The 14,358-nt window shown below is 41.5% G+C and overlaps 1 protein-coding gene across 1 annotated transcript in view; it reads right to left on the bottom strand.

Annotated features, from left to right (window-relative positions):
• RGL1 (ral guanine nucleotide dissociation stimulator like 1) overlaps window positions 1–14,358 on the bottom strand; it is a 51,146-nt gene that overhangs the window by 17,240 nt on the left and 19,548 nt on the right. The window contains exons 3-5 of the mRNA XM_056497281.1: window positions 13,853–14,061; window positions 9,352–9,429; window positions 1,722–1,906 (exon numbers count right to left, since the gene is read on the bottom strand). Coding sequence (XP_056353256.1) covers window positions 1,722–1,906; window positions 9,352–9,429; window positions 13,853–14,061 — 472 coding nt within the window. The remainder of the gene's footprint in view (window positions 1–1,721; window positions 1,907–9,351; window positions 9,430–13,852; window positions 14,062–14,358) is intronic.

The raw sequence follows: 14,358 nt of genomic DNA, 5'->3' as shown, positions 1-14,358 counted from the left end.
TAGCAATCTAATTGTACACAGTATGCTAAGAGTTTAAGTGTTATAGAAGCAATATGTGTGTACATGTGACAGTAGTTCATTGGACAAAAATATACACAATGCAGCAGAATTAAGTAAAGGTGATGGGTTAGAATAAAAGTAAACTTCATAGCAACTTTCTATTGGATTAAAAAGTTATATATTGCCTTGTAATGAATAAATCCATGACTACTTCTTGAACTGTGGCTGAATCCTTGCTTCTCTAAATCTCACACCTTGAGGCTGATGTAAATTGGAGCAATAAATCATCTTTAGTCCCATCCCTTCATTAAAGCAATGATAGTAGGATTAGAGCCCAAATTTCAAAATTTGAAGCCCAGCAGGAATGCTTTGGGACAGCAATTATCAACATCAATTGCAGACAATGTATCAGGAATTTTGAAAGAAAATGTACGAAGACAGAGCTCTGATAAAAGTAAGGCAGTCCTAAAACTCTTCTTTGCAGACCCCACAGCTTAATTTCATTGCCCTCATCTTATTTTGCTCTAATAACCAGCCTCTATTCTGCCACAATTTAGAAAGTGTTATCATTCCTATTGGCCCACCTATGACTTAAGAGCATTTTCAGCTGTCACTTGAGGAAACAAATACAGAAGCAGGGCTGCTTGGAACTTCTGTTCACCCTGAAGAGCAGATGAACCCAAATATAGTTCTCATGAGTTTTTCTGGTTTGAGCTGGGGAAGGCAACCCAGAAAAAATGAGCACTGATGACATCTTAGCCATCCTGCTCCCTTACCTGTGCTCAATAAAGGCCTGGGCTCTGGGCATTACTCCTCTTTCTGTTCATGACTGAGTAATTTTGGCATTTCTCAGTATTATGCATTGACATGGTATTTCTGGAGCATCCGGCAGATATGACTTTCATGGAATGAAGGCAGGTTTTTTTCTCTGGCATTTCCTTTATCATTTATGGCATGAATTACTCCCTCTCACCCCTCTACGAAAGCTGGAAGTTGATTCCAGTGCTCATTCACATCCTATGTGAGCTCTCCCCACTTCCCAGCTCTGCCACAGGAAGCTTTCTGACCAGGATACGGGGATGTGTCAGGTTTGTGTGACTACAGTTCACTATTGTTCCAGCAGACTGTGACCCCCAATAACGTAAGATTTTCCTCTGTCCTTGGATACCAGCAGCCAGCCACTCCAATAGGAAAAAACACCCACAGGCACTTCCTTTGACAAGATGGTAACTAGGAAGAAAAGCTGCAGGACAAAGCTTGTGACTCAAGCTGTATTTTGTTGCAGCTTTGTATTCTGTTTTTTATTTGTTTGGGGTTTTGGGGGAGGGGGGAAGAGGTTAAGTGAGAAGCCCAGCTAGAGAACAGCTGTGTATTTTAACTCAGTGGCATGGGAAGTGTGCTGGCAATTAACCAGTTGGCTGCTGCAGCAATCTCAAAGCTTTGGCTAAATATTAGAGAAGTGTTAGATTTCCCAAGCCACCCCAGGATGAACAGACATGGACATCTCACACTGTAACACTATTTCATCCCTCACAGAGCCTGCAGCCTCACACAGAGGTTTGGTTTCCTTTTAAAAAATGAAAAAAAACAAGACAAAAACCACTGGTGAGCCTCACAATATTATTGATAAGCATGAGAGGTGGTGAAATGTACTGCACATAAATTCCTGGGGCATCTTGCAGTCTGGGAAGACAGAAAGAGAAAAGGGAATGGTAACTCACCAACAGCTTCTACTTCTTGGTTCTGAAACTGCTTCAAGAGGTTCTGCACCCTACTCTCCATGTCAGAATTGGGCATGTTGTTCTTCAGATAATCCAGCAACTTCAGCAAGCACATGTAGTCAGGGGGCTCCCTGAAATCCTCTGAGCACTGATCGAGCCAGGCCCGTAAGACTGATGCTATTTCACTACAAGTAAACAGAGAGAACAGTGTGTGCATCCAGGTGGAACTGAGTGTACCTGTATCCAACAGAACAACAAACACATGAGACATTCAGCCACCTGAAGTATCTGTGCTGAGCTGTACCACAGCCATGTTTAACAACCATCAACATAACATAACAACATAACACACGCCATCAACAGCACAACATAATTTCTTCATTCTTTCTTGGGCCACTGGGAAAAGCTCAATGTTTGCTCCATAACCACTCCCTGGGATGTTGTGGGAAAATAGCAGGGAGGAAACAAGGTATTCATGGCTACTTCCCAGTGGAAATGCTAAATCAAATGCTTCCTCTGGGGCTTTTCATCAGCTGCAGAGTCTGGGGACCATACTGGAGCTGCATATCCCCCCATGCCATGCTCCTCCTTATCTACAGTCTTGGTACAAAGCCTGCCTGCTCATGAAACTGAGGCTTTCCTGGAGGAAAAAGGAGACAATTCTGAGCCTAACCCTCACAGGCACACACAGCAAGTGGGACTGCCTCATCCTGGAGGATAAAACCCTCCCTGCAGCACAACGCTGCCCATGCCAGAGCCAGCCTGAGTGCCAAGAGAGCTGAGCCTAGGAAACACAGTGATCCTGCTAACCTTAGTGATCAAAAATGTATCAGCAGAGTTTTGATTTCATCTTCAGCACAAACCAAGGAGGGGCTGTCAAATTACAGCACACAAAAAGGGTCCCCCACTCATGCTGGCAGAGCAGGAAAAGGATGCTCAAGGAGTTGTAGGACCACTGGATCTTGTTCAGGGAAATTATCCCAGACTTTTTTAGATATATGCAGCTAAAAGAACACCAACCCATGGATAATCCTTTACAGACTGAGGGGGATGAGGGGAAAGCAGAGCTGATGATTCAGTGTGGTTTCCACCCTGCCTGAAGCTGGGGGGAGAGGGGGAAGTGATCTGTATGCTTTTCCTGATTTGTGTAGGTGGTCATCCACACCCATCTATTAGATTGGTACTTAGATACTGCACAATATGTGCTTGTGGGAATGCCCTTAGATCTTACATTTGCATGGATTTATCATAATTTCAACTTGATTTTGCAAGAAAATAAGACAATTTAGGGTATGGTTTTCCAGAAATAATTCGCAATGTTGTTGACAATTTTCAACTCAGTGTAGCAAAAACAGAAAATCACTAAAAAATAACCACTTTTCTTAAAACTTTAAGCTCCTTATTTCAGCATAAAAGGCACAATACACACCCAAACTTCCTGAGAAAAAGGCCCTGAACTTTTCATGTGCCCAAAATCACTCCTGCATCTCAAGTCTCTTCCAGTGCAGGAAACTCTCTGCTGGAGCTGTGTACAAATACTGGCACATTCTTGCTGCAAGCTGGGAAACCATAGCAGTCTCTGGTTAATTCAGCTGCTCAGCAGCATCCAAAATAAACCAACAGTTAAGAAACAGTAAAGAGAGTTTCTCCCACTTTCTGTGTCTCATCTGAATTGTGGAGGTTTTCCTCAAAACTCAATTAACTTTTAAGACCAGAGAGATTTCATACAACTTGCATCCAATTAAGTCTGTTGTTTCTTTCCCTTCTTGTTCTGATAATGTGGCAACTTTGAATTTTCAGTTAAAGTATTTGGAAATCTGTTGGTAATATTCTTTGGTTAGGCTTGCTGACAGGAGAAATGCTGGAATTACAATTTCAGAGCTATGAAGAGTATTTACAGTCAAAAATTAGCATGCAAACACGTTCTGGATTTCAGGTTCCACTGCAAGCTGTGGCAGAGCCAACAGTGCCAGACCAGCTCCACATCCCAAGGCCAGGAAAGACCACAACAGGTAGATGCTCCCACTGATGCTCCCAGACTCTCCCACCACCCTCCCAGTTTCAATTGTTCTCTCTAGCCCCACACACACCCAGATTGCTGCCACTGCAGCACCAGCAGTCACAACACCACTGTTCTATGCCCACATTCTCATCTCATTCCCACCACAATCAGGGAACACTGTGCTTCACTCCATGCCCAAACAGTGCACTCCCTCCTGCTCCATGCTCCCTTTCCCCACCCACATCACAAACCTTCATGCCCCCTGGTCCCAGCACCAAAAGCCAGGCTAGGTATTCTATTCCTACAACCTTTCACCAATTCAGCCATGATTTGGAAGGAGGAGCCTCTCCACAGGGCAAGTTCTTGTACTAACATTGTTCACACACTTTCTACACTAAGCTCAGTTTCCAGAGATTTGAATGGTGGCCACTTTCTTAAATTGAACAATAAACAGAGTTTAAGACAGATACAGTGTCCCAGAGCAGGGTGAAGAGTTCACAGCTGTTACAGACACTGAATTTGCCAGCAAAATCATTTCAGTCAAGAGGGAAAATAGGAAAGAGAGAAGAGGTACCCTGTGCCCTAGTGACCTCCTGCTGCCCAGCTGCTCTACTGGAGTGTCAGGGAATAATGCAGCTTTCCAGAAATGGGCTGGACACTTGCCATATCTTGCAGTAGCTTTATATTTGCTGCCTTTGCAAAGAAATTCTCTGTATTCAACAGACTCACATAGGACAGGGGCCTTCCAAGAGCTCAGACAGGAAAGAAACACTACAGACCACACTTTTCATGGGTTGATTATGAGTTATAAATTCTTCCTTTCCTGCCTATACAAAAAATCCTCAATGCTTAACTCCTGTGCTGCTGACTACAGATTCTGCTGGCCACAGTATTCCTGATCCAGGCCACAATGCCCTTGGCCCTCTTGGCCACCTGGGCACACACTGGCTCATGCTCAGTCAGCTGCTGATCAGCACCCCCAGGTCCCTTCCATTCTGGGCACTGTCCAGCCACACCATCCCCAGCCTGTAATAACCCCACAGGGGCTTATTGTGGCCAAAACGCAGGACCTGGCACCTGGACTTGTTAAACCTCAATTTCTGACCAAAAAGGAAAAAGAGGTGTTTTCTTTCCACTACAATTATTTCCAAAGAATGAGAAGGGAATCTCAACACTTAAGGAGCAAAAAGAGGTTAAATTATTAATTTCTTATGAAATTCTATAAGCATATTCACAAAACTAGCTGTAACTTGCCAAATGCATACTTAAGTCTATTGAAAAAATACTCATTATAGATGGCTATTCCTTTTCCTCCACTGTCCAGGCAGTAACTCTCAGGCTTGCTCACAAACTAAATTAAGTCACCTACATTTTCTCGGTTTTGCTTGTTAAAACAGGGTAAAATGTAAGTAAGCCACAATAAAAGGCTGTTCCAACAGTGGCTTCTCACACCCAGTTTGTTTATAAATACTGTCCTGATGACTTGTTCAATAGCATATGGGAGACTTCTGCTGGGATGCATGTGAAGCCACTAAGGGAAGAGCTCTGCTAGCTGTTCTTTGTTTCAATTGAGATGCCAATCATTATTTTTCTTTCTAATTATTCTTTTCTGCTTGGTTCTGGTTGTTTTCATAACTCTCCCACTCTTTCACTGCCCTGCATTTGACTCTGCTACTCATGTCACCACACTGGTTTCTGATGTTGTTTGAGGTTAATTTGCTTTACTGGAATGAGTGATTGTTGCTCTCCCAATTGCATCTTAACTGCTCCCCACCATGGATTTCCCAGGCACCAGAAGCTTCCAGCCAATTTTCTTCCATTTGTCTCACATTCTTTTGGTGTCTGTTGTCCTGGAGTACAATGTTTCAGGCCCAGTTTTACTTCTGCACTGCTGTAACTGTGCACATTGTTTTCCAGTGGGACTGTTTGGTTCAGAAGAAACCAAAAGACAAGGTTTTGGTCAGGAAGATCTGCATGAACAAAAAGCCATGGGAGAATGTTTGCTTGTCACTATGAAAAACTCCAAATGCTGTGGTACTACAGTGAAGGTTTTGGTATTTGCTATTTTAATGCAAAAGAGGGGAAGTGAACATGTAAGACATGCCATGTGGTCACTGAATAATTCCTTAATTTTCTCTATTTGAACTATCTCCCCCAGATGCTGTGGAATGAAACAAGGTTTCAGTTTAGCTGCAAGTTGCTTTGTTAGATCTCTGAAAAGCAAACAAATAATCATGGTCCAAGTCCACAGACCAACATGTCAACATTGTCTGCCTCTTTGAAAAACCTTTCCTGCAGGTAATGTCAGGTTTGTACTCCTGTATTTTTGAGTAAGATCTCCAAGGAACTAGATTTGGTGAACATTAAACTAGGCTTTCCCAAATGCAAACATCACAGGCAAGCCTGGACTGCCAGCCTGGATAGTTTTTTGTGTGTCTGGACAGGAATGAATCACTTCTGGGAACTGCACTGACACAAATTTTAAAACTGGTGGCAGCCAGCTCAGCACCTCTTGTTGATGTACTGCCTCAGCTCCCAGGTGTCACAGGCTTAGTGTGTTACACGTTTTTTTAAATGTGAACAGAAGTCCTAAGCTAAAAACCAAGCAGAGAACACAGAAAACTCCAAAGACAACAACAACCTACAGCAAGAAGGGAAGTCTGTCATCCCTTGACACAAAAACATGCAGCATGAGACACAGCACAATGCAATCTTGTTGGATTTGGTAATGGGAAGAACAAAAAAATTACTTATAGGAGGTAGAGGGTTAAACAAGCTACTCCTTTCAACTCTTATATCAGACAATTAAGAGACACAGCACCACAATTCTGGAAATACAGGCTGAAGTCCATCTAACTCAGTTGTTTAGCTGGAATATATGACCTTTTCTGGACTTTATTCTTCTGTTACTTGTGATCATGAACTGTCTGACTGACTGAAAGTAGTGAGAAGTGTGGAAAGCAAGTTACTGAACATAAAAAGCTAAGGTGGGTCCTGATAGGGAATGAAAAAGGCAGGTTGTTTGAAGCTTACAAAATTTTTGAAGGTTTTGAAGATCCAAGGTATTTTTAAAAGTATGGTACCTTTGTTTAAACCACATATTAGATCTAACTAAGATCCCTGTTGAAAAATACAATTTTTTGACCACTCCAGCAGCCCAAAAAATGATAGGAGTGATGTTCAAGTGAAGAGGAGAAAATCCCCTTGGCAGAAGGGGTCCTAGGAAGGCATGTTTCTGAACACAGCTGAAGTGATCTTAGGTCAGTACCAATTACACATCACTGCAGCAGTCTGGAATGACTGCAGGATCTGGGAACAGAAGGGCAGGCTTAAAGCTCCCACAAGCCCCTCTAACAAGCCTGTGCCACAAATGTGCTCAAGCCTAGTTTAGGATCTGCAGGTTCTGAACACTGAAGCAGGTACATAAACATTACATGGAACATTCACATAATGTAAAAGAAAAAAAAAAAATAAAAAAATAGATCATTTACATCAGGCATTCTTCTCAAAATACACCACAGCTCTATATAATTCAAGAGCAAAAAGAACAGAGAATTTCAAGGTAAAAAGCAGTAACCTGTGGGCTTACAGTGCACCACAGAACAATGTTCCTTCCACACATAGCCTCAGTTTTTGCACTCCTCCTTCTTTCAGGCTCCATGAGGTACTTAAGGAGTCATAAACTCTCCTTCAGTTGTTCTTAACTTCTGCATCAATTTTTTGTGACAAACCAGTGGAAATGCTTTAAATTGCATTCCCACTTCTAATGGCCCAATTGGTTTTTTAAAGCCTCTGAGCTGTCACAACAGGTGTCTCATGAATGGAGAAGATCTCTCTCTGGCCACAGACCACAGGCTTCCCCATGAGATATTTTTCCTCTGAGAAATTCAGAGTTAATGGCAAGAAATAACACGGCTTTGCTGCTGCTTCCTCCTATTTCTCCAAGTCATATAAAACCAAAAGCACAATTATATCATGTTTCTCTTCTATGAGAAAAGAGGGCAAATGCAATTATATTGGAATTATTCCAGACAAGAGAAAACCTGAACTACCAGAAGTACATGTTTCACAACAGAACTACAAAGCCAAACACTTTCCAGATACCATTAATTGTATCTAAGAGACAAGTAGCCAGAGCAACTGAAAGCAATGGAAATTTTTAAGGAAGGAAAATGAATTCATATTTATATGGGATCTGTTTAAACATGTGTATATACCTGACAAATAACTTTGTTGACAATTTCATTGTTGAACTTTTTATCAAAATTAGCTGTTCTGAACCACATTAATGAAAAATCTGTCAGAAAACATCAGAAGTTGAGCTACCACAGGAATGGGACCACAGGTAAACTGTATATATGTCAGGAGGAAAAGAATTGCACTAAAACAAACAAACAAACCAAAACAAACACTCTCCTACTAAATATTATTTGCTTGCACATTCACCTGCAGGTATAACTAGAAACTGATGCATTTTGCCCAAAGCCCAAGTGACACAGGTAACATCAAGATTACTTTCACCTCTTTTTTCTCCATCTTATCCTCAAAGTCCTCTGGGTCCACGAAAAGGCAGCTGGGGGATTAATCTCACCATGGCTTATACTAGTGAAATTAATTCCTCACCCCCAGAATAAATTCTTCAGCTATTCTGCAGGAAGGGTACAGCTTTAGCTCATGTTTTATGACTGAGATCAGGGGATGTCAAATGGTTTGCCCAAAGTTAGAAGAGATCCTAGAGCTCAGTCTAGATGGAAGTGTGGGAACCACTGGCTGTTACTGCTTCTACCCATGACATCATGCTGCCTCCTTGGTGCCTGTAACCAAGTTTTAACTGCCACCTGTTCTTTGAGGAGTTCTCATGGCAAAATGGGAGCAAAATATTTTACCAGCCAGGAAAGACTGAGTGTTGAGCTCCTATGTCAAGTCCCATGGGGCAAGAGGAACAGAAAACCATAATGCTGACAAGAATCAAGCATCTTCATTCTGTAATCAAATATAACCATGTATGCCACAGTGCATGCAAACCACAGATGTCAAAGTACAAATGTTGATGACCTAAGGCACATTTTACACCCAATGTCTAAAGATAAAACCCTAGGAGGATAGCCAAACTGCCTTTTTCTCATTTAAACTGCAGTTCAAAACAGCTTTGCTATTTCTTTTGCAAATGAGGATGACCTCAGAATTTAAATTTCACTCTAAAAGCAGCACTGTAAATCACAGAGCACTAATGGAAAAGATCCATGCACACACAGTTGCCTGAGTCACCCTCAGCTTTGCTCTGCAGGCATTGCTGTAATGACAATAAAATCACTCATAAGCAATAACCACTTACTGCCACAGATAAGGCAGAGGAAACAAACACTCCTTGTCTGTTTAATCAGCAAAATATTTGCCTAGATGTGTTAATATCATGTTTCATTCCAAAACAAGTTCCCTGAAAAAGATGCCTGGATTGTATTATTGAATATGTTACAAGACAATTGGTATTTGGCCTTTCCACAAGTTTGTTTAGGCATGTAAACAGTGCTGTGAGTTTTCAATGGAATCAACAGCTCTGCTGCTCACATCCTCCTCCAAGACCAAACCCTGTCTGGGGCTTGCTCCACAGTGCAAATCCATACTTACGCCCTGAGTACCATCTCAGATTCCAAGGAATTCAGGTTTGCCACTTCTCCATGGCTTGAGGTCTCCAGGTTTCCAAACCTGAAAAAGGAGATGGATGTTTAGAAGAAACTCTAGTGAATAAAAGCAAAATCCCAAATAGCATCATTCATATACAATTACCAAAAGCACTTCCAGCTCAAACTACACAGAATCTTAACAGGTGGGCAGAATTAAGGACCTTGAAGATTATTCCATTTAGGAGGTAAAAAGTCTGAAAGAGACAGCCAGTATCTTCCAACCTAATTTGTTAATTTACATGAAGCAGCCTGGACACAGGAGAAACCAACCAAAACAGTGTCTTTGCTCACAGCTCCAAGACCCTTCTGCCTGTTTTCACTCCATCTTTCCCAGGGCAATATTCCAGTGTCCAACAAGACTGTAACACAACCACCTTCTCCAAAACAGCTTCTGTGTCTCCAGCACCTGCCATTCCTAACAGCTCCAAGTGTTATTTCAAGGTTTCCTGGTGGCAAGTGCTCACTCTGTGCCCAAACTCCCGATATCAGTGAGAAAAGCCCACAGTGCTGTGAAAACACCACTGGGAAAGAGGGAACCACGGGCACAACTCCCACAGTGCCAAAGGGAAATCTCTTACCTACAAGGCACAACCCTGTGCCTTGCAGGCAGGATGATGCACTTCATTTTCAGTGGGAGTGTCTATTGTTTGAGATATACAGCTCCATAATTATCCATGAAGAATTCCATGGCTCCTGACAGGCAGGTTTACTGAAGGTGAACGATTACTCACTGTCCAGAATAAGACACGCTCGTTTTATCCATTTAGGTTTTTACATCTCAATTAATCTGAAGAGTTAAAACAAGTGCATCCTTAAGTGCTTGTGCTACAACATCAGAGAGAACATGGTGAGCTATTTCTGTCAGAACTGTCACAAATTCATCCAAAAACGTTTCAATGGATGGAAGTGGGGATAATTTTATGCTCAAGTACTGGTCTGAGGCTTTGTATATAAGAATCACAGACCTGTTGTTAAAGGGAGAGTATTTCACTCTCCATTGCCAACTACTCTGTAAGATGCCTAAAACACAGCCAATAGACAAAAGGCACTTTCCCCCACTGGGGAATATTTTTTTATAAAAAATAAATTTTTATACTCAGTTTTTAAAACTAATTTTCTGAGAAAAATGCACTGAGTCCCAATGTCACTGTCCTACTACTGCATGAAATATTAAATATGTCTTTGCAGAACATTAAGCACTTGTGTTTAAATCCCACCAGAGACACAAGCTGAGTTTTACATGAGAAATCTGTAGGATGGCAATAAAGAGCAGGCAGTTTTCTGTGCAAAACTGGAGAAGGATATAACACTTCCTTGAGTTGCCAAATGTAAATCTCTGCCTATCTCTCATCTCTCCATGAACAACAGGTCATTAAATACGGGTTAGGGGGAGTTAACAACACAAGTGATGTAAAGAACAGCCTTTCTGCAGCCTTCCTGCACTCTGTTCTCACCAGCTCCTGGACAAAGAGTCTTTCACTGCCCAGCCTTGTAGGAATGCTTTGCATACAAAAAGAGGCACAAGAAACAAAAGGATCCTGTAGCCCACAGAACTTTTCAGCTTTGCTTGGCATTTGGGAAGTTACAGACTGCACTCAAAGGGACTGACTAAGCAAATGAGACCAGAATGTAATGGGTAATACTGAATGTTTAAATACTGGAAAATAGAGTGGAAAATGCATCCCTGCATCTCTGTTAAGAGGGAAGGAGGAAAATACTCTGAATAATTCAGAAATAATAAGGAAAGGTGGTCTCTAAAACTGCCCCAAACAAAGCCTTAAACAAGCTTGTAAGCATTGAAACAAGCAATTTGGAAGGCCAGATCCTCAGGAAAGATAAGGTGGTTTGAATCCTACACACATGGAGTCATGGAAGTGAAATCACTTCTCTAGCTGAGTAGATAAGCCACATGACATAAAGGAAAAAGAAATAATAGATGCCACAGGAACAGCAGTGAGTCAAACAGCAGAAAGCTGCTGTCCCAAAACATGTGGCTCTGCTACTGCAGGACCCCTTCCTTCAATGCTCCACCTCCCCTGTCCTCTCCATCTACCCTCCAGCAAACCATCCTTCTGCAAAAGGAATGAATGGGAAACATCAATCTTACTTGTTCCTCGCTGTCATTATCCAGCTCCAACTCTCCCTCCAAACAGTCTCAATTCCCTCCTCTGCAAACTGCTCCAGACAGGACTGGTTGCTACTTTCTCTGTGCCTGTGCCAAGCACAGCACAGCTCCACTTCTGAGGAACACAGTTATCAGGGCAAAATACATTATGGAAGAGAGGAATTTGGCCTCCTTCTAACCTCATCTGGATAGTTAACCAACTCTGGTTTCCATCACACTTTGGAATATCCCCCTGGGAATACCACACTGTATCCCCACATCCAGAGCCATTCTCCTTCTTTCCAGGAACTTTCATGGAAGGCTTCCACAACAAAATGCCACCAGGATCCTTTTCTTTTAACTTTCCCTGCCCACTTGTACCAAACAACTAGAAAATATCAGAACATACAGTGTTAAAAACTTGGCAGATTTCCAAAGCTGTCTGCTGCACTTAAATGCCAAACTCCCATGAATGCTAAAGGGATGTGGATATTCAATTATTCCTAAAAAGCTTCAGAAACACAAGTTGTCCCACTCACTTCTCAACATACCAGCCTATGCTCAAGATTTTGTCTAGTGACTTCTAATCTATCTTAAAAGAAAACCATTATAGGCTGAATCTAAAAAAAATTAATGGGGTTTCTGTCACAAATTTAATCAAAAGGGTGAAGTCCTGGAGGAAATAAAATTTTAAAATGCAACGACCAGATTTTTAAAACTGTTTCTAAAACCCACTTTAGTCTCTGTACTCTGATTGTTAACAAGTATCACTAAAAACAAAGTTGCAAAAATGCAGGCTCTGGACTACTTATTCTCAACTAATCTAGAGATAAAACCCAAGCTGGTTAAAATCAATTATTATCCATCTTTTTTTCAGTTTTTTTTCTTTATAATATCTGCTTTTCTTCACAAGTTCATATTCCTCAGCTACATGTAAATCATTCCAACTTTTGTAGCATAAGTTTAATCTATATTTTCTCCCATAGAATTCTAGATTATCCATGATATACAGAAAGCCAAGAGAAACATCACATCCATGGATTCTTAAGCACTACCCTCCTATGATTTGTGAGAAGGGAAGGAAGTGGTAACCTCCTAGGCTTTCCTGTGGATCCTGTATTAAAAAAGGCTGGGGATGATGCTGACAAGATCAGGCAGCCTGATGTTCTGAAGGGAGTATTGCAACCTGCTCAGAGAGGTACACAAGCCAGCAAGATCAAAACTGGGCTCAGAAGAGAGAGTTCTGTTCTATGGAGAGCTCTCCCGGGCTTTCCTGACCTCTCCAGCCATTTCCACCTCTTTAAATCAGTGTGAAAGGAGGAAGGAAGGGGCAACTTCCTTAGAGCCTCAATGCTTTTATATTCTTGTACACACCCAGTGTCATTTTTTATAATTTCTCACATTCTGAACCAGAACTTGGATGGACTGAGAGATAAAGCACAGAACAGTCAATGTAACTGTAAGCAGATACTGTAAGCTCTCCAGGATTGCTGCTCTTCTCTCAGCTGACTGCTTACCTTACTGTCAGGTTATTATTATTATCCTTTTCAGATAGAAAAGCACAGATAAATTATCCATGCCTTGTTCCTTATCTACCTAGTGAGAGAGACAAAATTAAATTAGGAGTTCTTATGCCACTTCTCTGCTCTACTTACTTCTTGCCAGAGCAACCATTTCTGTGACTCATGGATTCTGAAAGTGCAACAAATGATACTTCCAAAATAAGAACACCCCTGACCCAGCCAGTTAGAATTTAGTGTGAGAAACTAATGCTGTGTGGTCCAAACATTTATGCAGACACTGCAGCCATGATTTAACAGTCTGACCATATAAGCTATTCCTACAACATTTAGCAGCTCTTGGGCTCTCTGCAAAAATTTATGGCTGCATATTCATGTGGCACAGTAGAACAGGAGCAAATTCTTTCTTGTGTTTGTACAATCCCTGCTCCAAATCAGCAGCCCCCAAACAGAAGAGCTTGGTCTGAAAATACTGGTATCCAACAAAATTTTGGAATCTATTCTAGGTATGACTTCATAGCTCATGCATTCTGTTGGGTTTTTTGGAGGAAACTTGTATTAATTTTGCTGTGTTGCTCCAGGCAGGTTCTTTAGCAGCCAGACATGGCACACTTTCCTTTACCCATGCTTTGATGAGTGGGCATGTGAGCAGCAATGCATTTATAGACTGGATGCTTATGCTGAAATTCTGGATTTTGCAGTATTACTGACAACAGGTTATTAAATCCATGCCCACTAAAATCAAGGGAAGAAGTTCCTGACAACTTTCCCCTGTTGTGTAAATGATGGGTCCATTTCCACTGCACAGCAGTGGCTCTCACCTGTCCAGAAGAAGTTCCAGCACTGCCCTGGGAGAAGCAAAGGCCCTGTATGTTGCAAGGAAGATGCTGATGTAGGAAAAATCTGCATCTCCAAAAGCTGTGAGAAGGTTCTCCACCAGTTTCTCCAAAGTCCCAGCTTTTATAGCCCTGATCTTGGATGTTTCATACTGTCTAACAGTGTGCTCTGGGGGTAGCTGGTCTCCTTCACCCTAAAAAGGAAAGAAAAACAAAGTGCAAAAATCAGGCAGGAGACACAGATTGAATCCAATCTTTGCACAGGAATTGGCCATCACCAGTTACTAAATGATTTTGTCAAATTTTTGGTGCTCTCCAAGCACCAAATGCTGTATTAAATAAGCATTTTTAAATTCTTTATTTTAAATTCTTTTTTTAAAAAAAAAACTCTTTATTTTAAAACATTTCTTTGACATGCTCAAGAAGACATTTTACAGTGTGACCATTACCAAGTTAAATCATGATTCCACCATAAAAAGACAACCTATTAT

Source organism: Oenanthe melanoleuca, chromosome 8 (genome assembly GCF_029582105.1).
Source record: "Oenanthe melanoleuca isolate GR-GAL-2019-014 chromosome 8, OMel1.0, whole genome shotgun sequence".
NCBI classification, from domain to species: Eukaryota; Metazoa; Chordata; class Aves; order Passeriformes; family Muscicapidae; genus Oenanthe; species Oenanthe melanoleuca.
The sequence above is the reverse complement of the archived record's forward strand: the minus strand, read 5'-3'. Positions and strand labels throughout refer to the sequence as shown.